Below are 15,848 nucleotides of genomic sequence, written 5' to 3'. Positions count from 1 at the left end.
CACCCAAAAAAATTGAGGTGCTCTTGATGCACGCAAGAGGGATGCTCTGCCCCCTCCACCCTCCAACCACCACCTCCCCAGCCGCCCAAATATTTTTCAGCCTTTCCTTCTGGTTCATTGCGCAGCTGTTGCAGAGAAAGAAGTGACAGGTTGAAGGCGGGGGGAGAGGGAGGTGCCGGAGGGAAGCGCAGGCTCGGCAATCTCGGCAATCTCGGCATTCCCGGCACCGGCATCTCCATCCCGTCCCTCGCCGGGAGCCGCCCCCGCGCGGCCGCCAGTGCTGGGGGCGGCCCGGGGGGAGTTGTCCCTCGGCCCCCGCCCCCGGAGGCGCGGCCCGGCCCCTCGCAAGGGTAGAAAGGGCCGGGCGGGGGGCGCGCAGCGGCAGAGCGGAGCGCAGGGCCCACGCTGCCGGCATGGCTCTGGATTTCCTGGCGGGATGCGTCGGCGGTGAGTGTCAGCGTCTGCGGGGAGAGAGAAATGATCATTAAAAATGGTGGGGAAAGGGGAGAAAAAGGGGAGAGGAAAGAGAGGGAGAAGGGGTGAGAGGAAAAGAATAATAAAAAAGCAAGCAGAAAAAAAGGCTAAAAAAGGAAAAGGGGAGTATGGGGAGAAATATGAAAAGGTAGGAAATAGAGAAGAGGCGCAGAAGGGGATAGAGCGAAAGGCTTTTAAAATGCGGAAGAAAGGCAGGCAGGTCTGCGGGGAGGGCCGGGCGCGGCGCTGTTATTTTGGGAGCGGAGGATGGTGCCGGGGCGATGGGAGCGGCCCCGCTGCAGCGGGGGCCGAGCCCGGGCCGGGGAAGCTCTCGGGGGTTCCCGGGTGCCGGGTCCGCACCGAGACCCGCGGCCGTGCCGCAGCGCCAGGCGGCCCGAGGGGGCTGGAAGGAGCGGGGGACGGGGCTGGGGATGGGGACGGGGCTGGGGATGGGGACGGGGCTGTGGAGCCAGCACAGGGGCGGCGGCGCGGTCGGGAACCCCGACCTGAGCACAGCGACCCCGGGCAGGTTTAAGATGGAGAGGGCGAGCAGGGAGACGCGTCCTGCGCTCCCCCGGCCTGCTGCCTGCTAAATTTAGCAGCTGTTAAATTGTGCTCAGGAGACTTATTCTCGCTTCTTTTCGGGTATTTGCGCTTGTTGTTTTTCTTGCCAACCTGGCAAACACGTTTTAAATTCCTTTTTTCAGCGTCTCTCTGATTTCATCCTAGCGCTCCTTGCCTTGCCAGGGTTCCCTCGGGGTCAGCCGTCCCGCTGGCCTTTCCGTGCCGAACACAGAGCACATTGCTGTTTTTCTGTCTTGGGCTGTGTTGCCGCCGTGCTGGCCTTAACCAACCTGGGCTGCACCATCCTGGGGCAGGCCCTGTGCAGGGAGGGCAGCTCTCCTCCTCCAGGGATGTGGGAAGGGGCTTCCCCGGACCGGGGGGCAGCTCTCCTCCTCCAGGGATGTGGGAAGGGGCTTCCCCGGACCGGGGGGCAGCTCTCCTCCTCCAGGGATGTGGGAAGGGGCTTCCCCGGACCGGGGGGCAGCTCTCCTCCTCCCAGGGATATGGGAAGGGGAGCGGACGCTCCTGTAGCTCTCGCTGTTGCCAGCGGTCATTAGGGATCGCTGGTCACAGAAGGGCAGGGCCAGAGGGTTCATTGCTCCAGCCTGTGTGTGCAAAATGCCTGTGCTCAGATTGGTGTAACTAATAGGCCTGCATGCGGCTTCTAAAAAGTCCTTTGATGCTAGGAAAAAAGCAAAGGTTTTCAGTAATGTGTGGTCCCTCTGCAGGTGCTGCTGTCACATCTGGAAAGGCTGTTCCAGATTCCATCACTGCAGGGAGCATTAATGCCCTGCTGCCTTCAGAGTTGTTTACATGTTTTCTGTGCCTGCACAGAACGATATGTACATGAAATATTGTGTTTTAGAGGAAACCTGCATTTTCTGCCCACGGGATTCCTGAGGCCAGGAGCCATGGCTGCACACTCCATATGGTGTGTCACAGTCTGTAGTCACGCAGCTCAACCCCTGCTGGGGCTCAGAGCCTTCCTGGGAAGCATAAAGGCACCTGCTATGGCCTGAAGGACTGAACTGTAGATCTCTTATTTCCTGACTTGGTAGGAGGCTCTTTAACTGGTTTGCCAACCATGTTGTGCACTCACACCTCAGGCTGGTGGTCCTACTGTAGCCCCAGACCCAGGAGAAACTTCAGAGTAATGACCATGGCATTTATTTCATTTCAGGTGCTGCTGGTGTGCTGGTGGGACACCCCTTTGACACTGTTAAGGTGGGTTGGTTATGAAATATATTCAGCTCTAAGCAGGAAACTTAGTTTCTCCAAGCATTGGGGGAGGAAAAAAAAAAAAATCCCCAGACACTGTAGGAGTGTCAATCTGTGTGGGAAAGCTTGGAATGAGCTTCCACAGCTACTGTTTTAGATTCTTCAATTTCCAGCTCTTCAGAAGTGAAAACTTAGTAACATAAACCTTGGCCTTAGACTGCAAGTTCAGTGCAGTAACAATGTGGTATTTGGAAATACAACTTTGCATTGAAGTAAATTTTGTTCTAAGCTTGCTTCTCTGCAGCTGTTCAACACTAACTGCTAAAACTGCCTCCCCCTGTAGTGGGTTCTAAGTGGGTAACTCAAACCCACTTAGTATGTTGGAAGTTGGTGTTTTGTTTTCCCCTTAAGCTCTGCTATTACTCCTTAATTTGTAGCTCTAGGTGGAAGTCAATCCACAGTATGGAGCTTGTCTGGGGGCTGTTTCCTCCAAGTATTATATATTTTTATAACTTTCCAAGTTAAAATTGGTTTTCAGATGGTTAGTTGTGTGTTACACATACTTCAGCTACCATAAATACAAGATTTGAGATCTCCTGGAGGGTCCCTCAAACAGGGCTGTCAGAAGCCCAAGCCCATTTTTCAGAACAGAATGAAAATTTGAGTCATCTTTTGGCAGCCTTGTCCAAAGTCTTGCACTGCAGAATGGAAGGGATATCAGTGCATTCCCTGCTCAAGTAATACCTCAGGTCACTTGACTGCAGCAGACAGCATGCCACGTAGAAGATCTATATTTGGAACACCTTTACCTCGCTGAATTTAGATATGCAAAGGCTGTGGGCTGATAGTGTTACCCAGGACCCCAGCACATTCTGTAGTCCAGCACATGGTTAATTCAATACAGAGTTCCTGAATTAGTGGTACTGATCCTCCTTGCTAACTTGCAGTGCGAGCTGCTCAAGCAGTAATATCTGTCTTTTTGTTGCTCAGAACGTGGTACATTTAACAGTTCAATAATTCAGCTGAATTCTAGAATATATTTTCAGGAATAGCATCACCCAGACTTGCACAGTTTTTATTATGGTGGTACAGGGCCAGCTGTCTTTTTCTCTCCCATCCTGCCAAGCTTTACATGCTTAACTGAAGGTGATCAATCTTTTCATTGAATCCAGTAACACTGCTAAAATTCTATGCTCAGACTAAAGGTAACCATGTGTGGGTTTTAGTTGATGGTTTTTTTGTTGGTTTTTTTTTTTGGATTTCTTTCAAAGTGGAACAGCTTCCATTGCATGAAGCTGAACATTTAACTGTAAAAACTGGGGCCCCCATGCTGGTTTCAGCAGATGTATCATTGCAAAATAGATGTATCAGCTTGGGGAAAAAGCATCTTACTTCACAATAGAGCAAATAATTTGTTTTTAAATGTTTTATGAAATCCAGTGTGACACGTTATATTTTCATATCCTTTAGAAGGTATTGTATGTGTTTATCTCTATTTTGTTAAAACAAATACTAATGTTTGTATTATTAGCTGGCACAGCCACTGTATGTGGAAAAACTAACCACCCTTTAAGGAAAAAAAAAAGACATTGCATAACTTGTGTATGTGTTAATTCTTAACTTTTTATTGTTCTGCAGTGTTTAAAGGGCTAGCTGCTAGTCACCTTAGACTGTGCATTTTTAATATAACTGAACAATGGGAAAGCTGCTTAGATAAGCCAAAGTTTTACATCTGCCTTGGCATTTAAGCTCATTTGTTTTTGTTTTTTTTTTGGCTGGTGCTCGTGTTTGACAGAGCTGGGAGGGGGATGGTGGGACACACAGGGAGACATTAAGCTGGTGAAGTCACCCTGCAAAACCTGCAACTGAGCTGAGCTCAGAACTGGCAAACTCTTTATCCCTGGTTTGTTGATGTAATGTATAAAATTGCTTTTTTGCTTTTAACTGCCTTTACTTTCTGAGCTAGGGGCTGTCTTCATTAACAGCAAAAGTGTTACTTTGTTGTAGATGACAGATAAGCCTCATCACGGGAGAGTTACCTAGTAAGTATAGCCCAGGTGAACACTTCTGTTTCTCTCAGTCTTAATTTATTCCCAAATGTATTAGTTCAAGTAAAGAACTGAAAGACTTATGAAGCTTTTTCCCTTTTTAATTTTAAACTGATGTGTCCCTCTTCTACAGCTATGGCATGGAGGGAGTGGGGTTTAAATATCCCTTTTTTAAAATGTAGATTTATTCTGAACCTTCTTTCTGCTATGCATTTCTGGCTGTATACACCCCCACACACAGTGCCTCTAAAACCAAATCTCAAGCACACTGCTGTTGAGGTCTTATCCACTACATATTCTTGGATGATGTTTCCATTGCTCAAATACTTCTGAAGTCACTGATTTCCCACATTATGAAATGCTTGGACTGTTCTGAGGATGTAGTGCTTTAGGTTTGTTTAGTCTTGAGTGCCTTTATGCAAGTCTTCAGTGATGTGAAGTCACTTGGTGTTTTTACTGGACCTAAAACCTTAGTAACAGTGTTTTGCCATAAGAAGGGAAGCTAAGTTATTGGGCAATGAAGGGAACAGGTGGATAAACTTTGCACAAGATTCACCTTTCCTATAGTTGCACACACTAGGGATCTTGTTGAATATGGCATTAACACACATGAAAATGCAGGTTTTATGTGCACTCATTGCCATAGGTGGCAGTTTGCTGATGTGGGTACCCTTGTGTGACCAGCACTGTGCTCAAGAGAGAGGATTTTCATTCTTAGACTTGGGGAGTCAGTACTCTAAATATTCTACCCTACAGCAAAGCTTAATTGGTTAATATTTCAAAAATTATTGAGACAAAAATAGAGGGAGCTGTATGCCACTAGGAAATTCAGCCCATAGATATGGCTACCTCTAAACTACTAAGCAGAAGCAGAAAAGATAAAGTAAGAAGGTTTCTAAGCTGCAAATGCCCCAAAGCCCTTACGTGTGGAAGTCACAGACAAGGTTTGAAACAATGACAGTAAATTCTAAATGGAATAAAACCTTTGTCTGTGCAATTGTGACAGCTTGCTAAGATTTGCCTTTGCTTGGGGACCTGCTTCTTTAACAGTTTTGACAGTCTGTCTACCCCCAAAAGTCACTTGAAGTGACAGAGAATTTATTTTCTTTGAATCCTACTGTAAGCCTGCTTTTAATGCTGAGATGTTGCAAGGCCCAAGGTGCTCTCAGCCTCCCACTATGGCTAGCATACACTAATGTACATGCTAAAACAACACTGAAAACTAAAGTTCTGATTTACAAAGCATAAGATAACACGCGGTAGGAAAAGCACTAAAACTGTCAATTTCTTTTTGCTTTGAAGAAAGCTATAGGATATAGCTTTCTATAGGATTCTGACAAACTGCCTCCATAAATTGAAACCACCTCCATAAATCTAGACACACATATGACAGTCTTTCATTGCTGTGGTGGTGGTTTTTATTACTTTAGGCAACCATGAAAAAAAAAAATTAAGTTCAGGAGTCTTTCACATAGATGGAAATTTTTTCTTTTGCTCAGAATAAGAGACTGAAGTTTTTTGCCCTGGAGTTTGCTGCCCAGCAGCTTTATAGGGTTGATAAGCTTCTTTTCTGAAGATCATTGCATCCCTCCATCAGAGATCAAACACAAATTTATAACTTTATCAATCTATGAAATCAACTGATTTCATTGCTGAGTGTAGAGCTTTGCCTGAGCTAGGTAGAACTGAGACTCTTTTAAAGTGTGCTGAGGGCAAATAAGCATGAAAAAACAGAAGTGAAATTTTCCATTATAGGTTAAAAAGCATCCAGAAAAGGGATCTCCTAAGAGCAGCAGCTACAATAGCATTTATCTGTCCAGCAGAACATACTGTTTCAATTTTGGAAAAGTTAATTGATTGCTAGCATTTAAAGGTTTGAAGCAGCTACACCCTCACCAATTGCTTGCATTCAGCAGGCTGAAAAACCAAAACAGACTAAAATTTAAAAGGACAAATGGCTTTTTACTGCTTCCCTTATGCAAAGACAGACATTTTAAGAGTCACTGCCCAGCTACCCTCTGGGGAACAAAAAAAAAAAAAAAATCAGATCTCAATGAATTGACCCAAATCTGGCATTTAGAAACACTATGGGTATTGTAGAAAGTTTCTATCCCTTTAAAATTATCCTAATCTCATGCTTGACTTGCAAATAATTTTTTAATTAAATGGTCTCAGGTTTGCACAGGTATTCCTTAGTGTGAACAGAAGTATTCTTGGCAGGTAAAGAAAGTCCCTATTGTAGCCTGCACTGGAAAACATCTGTTTGAAATTCTAGATGTCAATGTACCCTTCCACTTAGTGGTTTGCTAATAGTTACAAGAAGTTAGTGATCCTCTTCCCCTCATGTTTTCACCCCCTAACTTAATTGAAAACACAAGATTATTCAAATTATTGTGCCACATATGGCATTCCAGTGTCCAGCCTGTGCTCTTGCATATGCATTGCTATAGAAAATCTCCACATAGGTACAAGACAGTAGCTTACCCTTTAGGCTGTTCCTGATGTACAAATTGGTGTCTCACACAACTTTTTATAGGTCCGTCTGCAAGTTCAAAATGTAGAGAAACCTCTCTACCGTGGGACTTTCCATTGCTTTCAGTCCATCATAAAGCAAGAATCTGTAAGTACAAAATTACTGCTTTTTGTGTTTTTTTTTTTTTTTTTTTAATCTTTGTATATTTTGGCTCAGGAGGGTGGGAAATCTGTTAAAACAAAGCTGACAAATGCTGAAGATCAAGGGATAAAGCATACTCTGAACATTTCCTCACCCTAGGGCAGGTATTGTAGGCAGAATTTTGCCAGAAACTTTGGGAAGAAGATCACTAAGTAAGAAAATTGTCTTTTGAGGCTAACTTCTTTAATAAAATAAGTTATATAAATAACTAGTTTTCTGGGAATTTAAGCAATGAGGGAAGAAATTGGTGAGGTGTTTTGGCTGCTGCTGAAACTTTAGGACCATTGTTAAAAAGTTGGTTTCAGGCTTTAAGTAAGACATTTAAAAAGAAAAAGTATAAAATTTGCCAGAGAACTTATCTCTGGGTGGAATAAGAGTCTTTTCTGAATGTGTTCAACTATATTTTTGTACTGCTAAATTGCTTAGGTGTTTGTGTCCTGGGCAGAGATTAAATTCCTATTACAAAACAAGGTGTTCCTGATGGGGTACAAGGGAGAGCCAGAGAGGCTGTGTTCTGCAGTTTGAGGAGGTTATCCACACCACTGCTAAAAAGGGTTTTTCCTCCCTTCTTCCATTAGGCTTTTGGACTCTATAAAGGGATTGGGTCACCAATGATGGGACTTACGTTCATTAATGCGCTGGTGTTCGGCGTGCAGGGAAACACCCTTCGTGCTCTGGGCAAAGACACTCCTCTGAACCAGTTCCTGGCAGGGTCAGCAGCAGGGGCCATCCAGTGCATCATCTGCTGTCCCATGGAGCTGGCAAAGACAAGGATGCAGCTTCAAGGAACAGGAGAATACAAACTGAAAACGAAGAACTACAAAAATTCTCTGGACTGTTTGATCAAAATCTATCAGAAGGAAGGGCTGAGGGGCATCAACAGGGGCATGGTCTCTACCTTCATAAGAGAAACTCCAAGCTTTGGCTTTTACTTCCTCACCTATGACTGCATGACTCGGTATTTGGGCTGTGAAGCTGAGGACAGTTACGTTATTCCCAAGCTGCTGTTTTCCGGAGGGATGTCGGGCATCGTGTCGTGGCTCTCCACCTACCCCATGGACGTGATCAAGTCGCGGCTCCAGGCCGACGGCGTCGGGGGCGTCACGCAGTACAGCGGCATCCTGGACTGCATCCGCAAGAGCTACCACGAGGAGGGCTGGAGGGTGTTCACCAGAGGGCTCACCTCCACGCTGCTCCGTGCTTTTCCTGTCAATGCAGCCACCTTTGCCACCGTCACTGTGTTCCTGATGTACATGAAGTCAGAGGACAACCTTCCCGAATGTGAGCCGGCTCCGGTAATCCCTCAGCCTTCCAGTTTGTGAGCCTTCTCTCCCTGTTCTCCCCATCCAAAGCCCAGCTGGTTGGGTTTGTGAAACATGAACGCCTGACCCATACAGGTAGTGTAGATTTATGCTATCTGTATAAAGAATTCCTAAGTGTATCAAATTAGGATTTCATCTCACTACTTGTATATGCAGCATTTTGCCTTATTCAGGACTCCACATCTAATAGTATTCAAGTAAGAGGGGGACCCGCCCTTAGAAAGTTGCTGTTGTGGCTCCAGAAGAGGCTCTGGAGAGTGTTCTAGCGCCAGAAATCAAGTTGTGTTTCACTCAGGTTCTGAATGACCGAGTTGAGTTGAATGCAGAAATGCTTTCATGAAAGAAATAGTCATTTTGTATGTGACAAGTCAGTGTACTCCTCTAAGGTGAAGAAGGGGGAAGAAGTTTAGTGGTGGAGGCATTTTGCAGGTAACCCTGAACTGTAAAAGCATGGACTAGCATTCAGCTAGTCCTGTGTTTCAGTTTTCCTTTGCTTTTATATGTCAATGGTTTTAGTAGCAACTTTGATCATACTGATTTGTAAAAAACAAACAAAACTATTTGTACCTAGGTTACTCCCTGACCTTTCAGCTTTGAATAAATATGTTAAGCACAAAGTCAGCATCTGCACTCAAATGCACTTGTTCCTTAAATCTCAAGGCTTGTATGGACTCCAATCTAGTAGGTGTTGTTTGCCCTCACCTCTTTCTCATTTGGTGGGTGCACAGACTGCATTGAGTAGTTCAGTCTAATGGACTTTGTTCTCTGAAGTTAATGCAACTTTGCACCACTTCTCCCAATGTGCCCCATAGCAGCCAGTGATGTACAGAAGTCAAAGTCCTGCCTGTGGTATTGCACAAAATGTTTTTGGGTGCAATGTTAGCTTAGCAGCCTGAAGTATCTTAGAAATACACACATATCTAGGACTGGAGGTTTCATACCTTTCCAGAAAACAGGGGTGTAAGTGTCTGAAATGGTTACTGTTCAATACATTTGCATTATGAATTTAAACAATACTGTTTTTTATGTATTTAGTTACAGTGCTACTGGAAAGAAGATTGAAAAGTGTTTTAGAGAATTTTCTTGTTACATTAATCTGCTGTATTTTTTTCACCAGTCTGTTCAAGAATTGAATTAGCCAAAGAGCTACATACAGTTATTTAAGATTTGAGCTAAAAGCTACACATATTTGGCACAGAGAGCCAGGAGGAAGGACTGTATATGTGTGAGCAATGTTTTAAAACATATCAAACTAGTAAGTACAACTTGTTACACTTTTGGTTGGGACAAGTGCAATATGTGTTTAATATATATGAATTTTCTAAAGAAGTGTTATTTCATAGCATTTTGCACTGTAACAAAATATGCTGGAGAAACCTGTAAAATTGGTATGTCTTTTTATACCTTGAAGGTATGGTGGATGTTTTAGTGCCTACTTGCACTGAGATTCAAATTGAATGTTAAATCTGTCTACTAAGCTGCATATGCACAACAAATCACAGCAAAGACCATTTACACCTTTGTACAGAAGTATGTCAATTCTTGTATATATATTGAGGGAATAAATTTTTTTAAAATTTTGCCTTCGATTGTTTGAAATTTGGGGTTTTTATGTTTTACTCAGATGCTTCTTTGTGTTAAATTAAGCTTGCAGGAGGATGGAGTTTCTGGGTTTTGCCAGGGAAAACTTGCTCTGTATCTGCTTGTGTGTACCACTGAGAAGGGCAGGGCCTTGCTTTGGCTTAGGCTCCACCAAAGAAAGGAAGTTGCCTGACCTCCCCTCTTTAAACTGACCTTTCCTCTTCTGAAAGAACAATCCTGCTTTTAGAGCCAGAGAGCTGCCCCTATGCTTAGACACTTCCTCTTCTGCATTTATTTGGATCAGCACCAAGGCTGAACAACTGCGGAAGACAAGTCCTGGGGCCCTGCAGGGTCACATCCAAATCAAGTACCAGGTGTCCATCACCTCTCTGGGCAACATGTTCAGCACCTCACCACTCTCAGAGAAAAGAATCCCTCCCCATACCTAATCTCGACCTACTCTCAGTTTGAAACTGTTACCCCTTAGAACTCCACACCCTTGGAAAAAGTCCTTCTCCACATTCCCTGAAGTCCCCTTTAGGTACTGGAAGGTGTCCCCAGAGCCTTCTCCTCTCCAGGCTCAACAGCCCCAATTCTCTCAGGCTGTGTTCAAAGGAGAGGTGCTCCAGCCCTCTGATCATCCTTGTGTCCCTGCTCTGGACTCACTGCAGTAGGTTCATGTCCTCCTCTTCAGAGGTTATTTCAGGTACTGGCTCCACTAATTTGTCTTAAAGGGCAGATGCATGTGGCTGACACAAACCCTGTCAAGCATAATTTCCTGGCTCTGGAAACAGCAAGGCCACCTCCTCTCCACTGACCAGAGCCAGGGTCAGTTCCAGTCAAGTACCTTTTGTTCTCTCAGCAGGAACAACAATTATGTTCAACACTGAACTATGGAACAGAAACAAATAAGCAAACAGTGTCTCCTTAGAAGACTAATATCATTAGAACAGAAAAGGCCTATATAATGTTTTACTTGCTGTGCTTACTAAAGCACTCTTTCCAGAAATTCATCCATCTGGAACTTAAATAATGGATGTTGCTCAACAAGCCTGAGAAGAGGCTAAAGTCAGCTTTCAGCCTAGTCTGATGTCACTTGCTTGAAATCCATGTGACTTCTAACTATTAAATCAAGCTAGGCAATAGCCTCAGCCTTTTAAATCATGATACAGTTCTTTTTCCAGATAGATTTTTGAGATGTGAGCCAATTCAGACAGAACTACCTGTCCTGCTTTCCCAGATCCTCATTTCCACACCATTATCAAGCAATTCCCAAATAACTGAAGGGATTAAGAAGGTAAAAAATCACTGAAAATGAACCTTGTTATCAAGTCACTCTGCCCTGTTCTTAAACTAGATGAGTCATGCCAAACATGTCCAATTAGGAAAAGAGGGGAAAAAAGAACCCACGTATACTTATTGACTAAGTTACTATAGTAGAACAACTAGGGTGCAATCTATTTATCAGGTCTGCAACATGACAAGATTTTTGCCCCCTCTGCCTTGTCTTTCTCTGCATATCTGCAGTGATAGGACAAGGGGTATTGGCCTTTATTTAAAAGAAGGCAGGTTGACATTGGCTATTAGGAAGAAATTCTTCACTGTGAGGGTACTGAGGTCCTGGCACAGGTTGCCCAGAGAAGCTGTGATGCCCCACCCCTGGCTGGATGGGGGTCTGAGCAACCTGGTCTAGTGAAAAGTGTCCCTGCCCATGGCAGGGGGTGTTGGAATTAGATGGAATTAGATTATCTTTAAGGTTCCTTCCAACCCAAACCTAGGATTCCATAATAAAGCTTTCCATACGGTTCAGGTAAAGGGGTACCAAGACATTCAAGGGATGAAAACCTGTCCTTTGCAGGTGCAGCACTGGCAGCAGACTGGGAAAAAGACTAAGACACAAATGTAAACGTGGACCTTGCAAAGAAAAGAGGTGTTTTTTCTTTGAAATGAAATGTATTTATTATTATGCTGGACAACAGGTGTTAACAATTTAATGTTAGCTGCTGTGAGCCCGACTTTTAATCCATGGATATTTAAGGAACAATTTAAAACCCAGAAGTTTGCCAAAAACCATTAGATTAGCAGAATGTGCAGTTAAACCCCTCTTCAGCCACAATCACAGGCAGAGAAAATAGGTGACCCAAGCCAACATGCCCTATCAACCACCACAGCCATGGAGACAGATGAAGGATCTGAGGGACTCTGGGGGACACAGCAAGGGCAGGGAAGCAGAGAACTTGCTGGCCCAAACCTAAGGGAGACAGCCTTTGATATCAAGGGGAAGCAAACTGCTGCTTTCCATGTTCAGGAATTTATGTGTGTCCAGGGGAAACAAGCAGAGGAAAATGAGCCATTTTCATCTTCCCAGTGCAACTGTTTTGTAATTTTTGTATCAGTGTTGTCCTCACTAATTCCAAAAGTGGTTATCACCAACAGAAAAGAAGTGACATAATATGCACAATAACACATAAGAGATAGAATAAAAGCTTTTCTACCTATAGTTTATTACTAGTTTTAACTGAGTTGACCTAGAAAGTGATTTTGTACAAGTTCAACAATAAATAAACTGAAATCAAGGTAAGGTCTGCAGTGTATACTAATGCCCTATAGACTGATATAAATGGAAGAATGTCAAGTTCTTATGTTCACAAAATATTCTTAGGGGTCTATAAAATGTAACAACACAAATTGCTTAGTTATCATTCACTATTATAATTTATTACAACTGTTTTTCTTACTGGAAGTGGAACACTGCATTTTTTCTTGACAGTAAAATAGACTTGTACCATTTTAGCCACATCCATGTTTCAGTCAATAAAATACTAAAATCATAACGAAGCCTGACCTCAAGGTCTGCACCATTTCCTATATATATCAGAATAGAAAGAAGTGTTGCTCAAGTAATTTGACTTGGCCAGATTACAGTTGGTATGAAATAAACAGAATATTCTTCTTCTAGGATCTGATCTATTATCTTAAGCAGAGATTTATTGTAGATTAGGAAAAATTCAGTGTTGCAATCAACCAGCCCATACATCTTCTTCCTTGTGCACTGGGGTATTTTCACTTAGAAAGGCTCTATCAGAGGTGCTTTAGAACATGCCAGTAATAAAGTTCAAACTTTTTAACTGCAGTTAGAGGAGGTAAATGTAATAATTACTTCTACCCTTAAATTAATCCAGGCAGTTTCCTGCTTCCCTGCTAGTTCTTAACCAAGAGACTGGACACATTTTCATTTCACACTCTGGAAAAAATTGAGATGAAATCCTCTGTTCCTAACCTATGCAGGAGGAAAAAATAAAAACAAGCAAACTAACCACCCAAGAGGAAAACCCAAAGGCCTCCCATAAGTATTATTCCTTACAATCCATTTTCAAACCATAAACATTTGTATGCCCTTTAAAGCTGTGGGAGTCAGTGGATTCATATAAATCCATTGGAGGTTCAGTCAAAGCATCAGGTAAGACTGAAAACTGAAGGATTCTATATCAGAAGGCCAAATTTTCTGTTTTGCTGAGAAAAAAATATATGTGCCAAAAAATAAGTCAAAGCATAGGCTACATGATGCCTCCCTCATGTGTGAGGCAGTCAAAACCTTTTTAAGCCAGAATTGGTACAGGAAAGGCCAGTGAGGTCCTTGGCAAGTCCACCTTGCAACTCTGAAGGACACCTGACTCTGTGAGCCCTTAAATCAAAACACTAACCTACAGTTTTCCACAGATTTGTCTTGCAACCAGTTCCCAAGATGAACTTTAGCCAAAGGACGTTAGGACCTATCTGGTCACCAAGAACTTTTGTGCATGGATTTGCCACTGTTTAAGAAGTACATATTATGCCACAGTCTTCACATGCTCTATCATTTATCTCAAAAATATTAGTTATTCACATTCTTCTGAAATTCACCTTTTCTGTGGGGCTGCTCCAGGGAAGAAAACAGGTTACTTGAGATCTCTGATCCCCTAAAGAGCAGCAATGCAGGGTCCTGTTGTGCAGTCTCTGCAATGGCCTTGCACACATTATGAGCAGCAACAGACTAATGCAAAGGCCCAAACTGCCTCAGAAGAGATTGAACGTTTCAGGATGCCTCTGCTGGAGAGAAGCAGTGATGTGTTACAGGTCCAGCAGTTAACCAAAATGACCACTCACAGCTGAAAGCACATTCATTTACACCATTCATCACTGGCTTTCCACATTACTCTCTATTTAATATTAATATTTTATGGATGAATGTATGTATGAGCCATGTCACACTCCACAATTCTTATTTACAATCTTTTATTTTCAATGCCTTGCTGGTGCTTTTAATGACTGCACAAGTAAACTCAGGCCTATCAGAAATCAGCACACAATTGTAATTCTTATTCCCCTCGGTGGTGTGTGGGAAATTTGCTCTTTGACACTGGCACACTTCAAGTCTGTCAAGGTCCACTGAAGGCCACAGGACACTCACTTGACCTCGCAGGGGCACCCTGACACTGCCATTCTGTCTGCTGGTCACGCCATGCAAACGAGTAATTCACTGCCACCTCCTGGCAAATTGCTACCCGGAGTTCCTGAACTGAAACAAAGCACTGGCACATGCCAGCTGACACCAGAGCCATTACAGAGGAATCACACTTAAGCCTACAACATCACTTAAAGAGTGGTGGCAAAAGGAGCACCCATAAATCCTCCAGGGATGCCAGACTCTCCATCCCTTTCTCTCCCTCCCAAAATTCACCAGCATCTGGACAGAACTTCAAGCTTGCTCCCGAGGAGAGCTCCCGGCAGCCACGGGAACCTGGTAAAAACAGCAGCTCACAAGAGGGTATCATGTCCACACCATGACACACAACAGGAACTGTGGTACCCAACCAGCACCCAGGCTTAGAGCTTTTCTCTTGGAAAAAGTAACAGAAGACTTGGAAAACCCTAAAACGGGAATTGTCTAAAACCCAGTTGCTATAATTATTCATTTACCTACAGCAAAACAGTGTTTTCCTGCCACTTTAGGGGAAACCAGGACCTGAAAAATTCACAGTAACTCTTATACAGAACCTGATGTGCTTGCCCCAAAGGAAATTCAACACTTTCCAGGCAATTTCCAGAGTAAAGGACCTAAAAGAATTCTTCAGTTAAACTGCATTAATACTACAGGATCATTGAGAGTACACATAAAAGCTGGATTGCTTTAGGCAAAGAGAATGAAGTTGAGAAAAGAACCACTGATTCAATTACCTCACAAAATTAAACCAGTAGCCACGCAGGTGGCATTTCAGCACTGCTGTAAAGCCTCAATCTTGTAACTTGACACTAGACCAATTCATATTATCAAACTGAATATTTAATAACATCATACAAACACATACAGTCCTGCTCTGGTTCACATCCACCTTTACAGACACTGTGCAGATGGTTCTGCTCCTTGTGTTCAGCAGCAGTGCTGCACTCCCTCTGCTCTACTTCACTTTCCCATTCCTTTGCCCTAGGACTCTTCCCAAGGAAAGTGCTACATTTTAAAGTATCCCATTTACACAGCCAAGAACAAGAATACTGAAGTGAACTCTTCTTCGTATTCCTGCCTGCAAAATTCACACCCAATATTCAGTATTGAAATCCACCCCAGGTTCCCCTTGGTAGCTTTAAGTGCTCAAGGAACATGCTTGCAGTAAAGCTCAATGCTGGCACAAACATGCTTTAGTCCTCTCCTCACACCATGATTACACAGCAGATTTTAGAAGGTGCTGTACAGATGAGAAACTTATTCTGAAGTGCCATCATTACAGATGGCACATTATAGACCCACATTATATACCAACCAATGCCAGTGGCAGCTGCCACTTGACTGATTAAGACTTTCCAGACAGATTTGTCTAGCAGCCCTGATGAAAATTCCAGATTTTCTCATTTCTTCAAGGTATTAAGGAAACAGTTGGAAGAATGATATTCAGCACATACTGTCCTCAAGTTCACGCATCTTAACTGAGC

At 43.4% G+C, this 15,848-nt stretch overlaps 1 protein-coding gene across 4 annotated transcripts; it reads left to right on the top strand.

The window, feature by feature from the left end:
* The first annotated feature begins 237 nt into the window (after positions 1–237).
* SLC25A29 (solute carrier family 25 member 29) lies at positions 238–9,882 on the top strand. Of its 4 annotated transcripts, XM_059850326.1 has the most exons (5): positions 247–447; positions 2,219–2,262; positions 4,264–4,298; positions 6,841–6,924; positions 7,557–9,882. In XM_059850326.1, exon 5 carries the CDS (start codon positions 7,590–7,592, stop codon positions 8,298–8,300), a length of 711 nt encoding a protein of 236 aa, XP_059706309.1. In that variant the 5' UTR covers positions 247–447; positions 2,219–2,262; positions 4,264–4,298; positions 6,841–6,924; positions 7,557–7,589; the 3' UTR covers positions 8,301–9,882. The 4 variants fall into 4 exon arrangements, with proteins under 4 accessions (XP_059706307.1, XP_059706306.1, XP_059706309.1 ...); XM_059850324.1 differs by lacking the exon at positions 4,264–4,298 and having other exon boundaries at positions 238–447; positions 7,635–9,882; XM_059850323.1 differs by lacking the exon at positions 4,264–4,298 and having other exon boundaries at positions 242–447.
* The last annotated feature ends 5,966 nt before the right edge of the window (positions 9,883–15,848 follow it).

This window comes from Haemorhous mexicanus, chromosome 6, assembly GCF_027477595.1.
Source record: "Haemorhous mexicanus isolate bHaeMex1 chromosome 6, bHaeMex1.pri, whole genome shotgun sequence".
Taxonomy (NCBI): domain Eukaryota; kingdom Metazoa; phylum Chordata; class Aves; order Passeriformes; family Fringillidae; genus Haemorhous; species Haemorhous mexicanus.
Note: the sequence above shows the minus strand (reverse complement) of the source record. Positions and strands in the feature narration are given on the sequence as shown.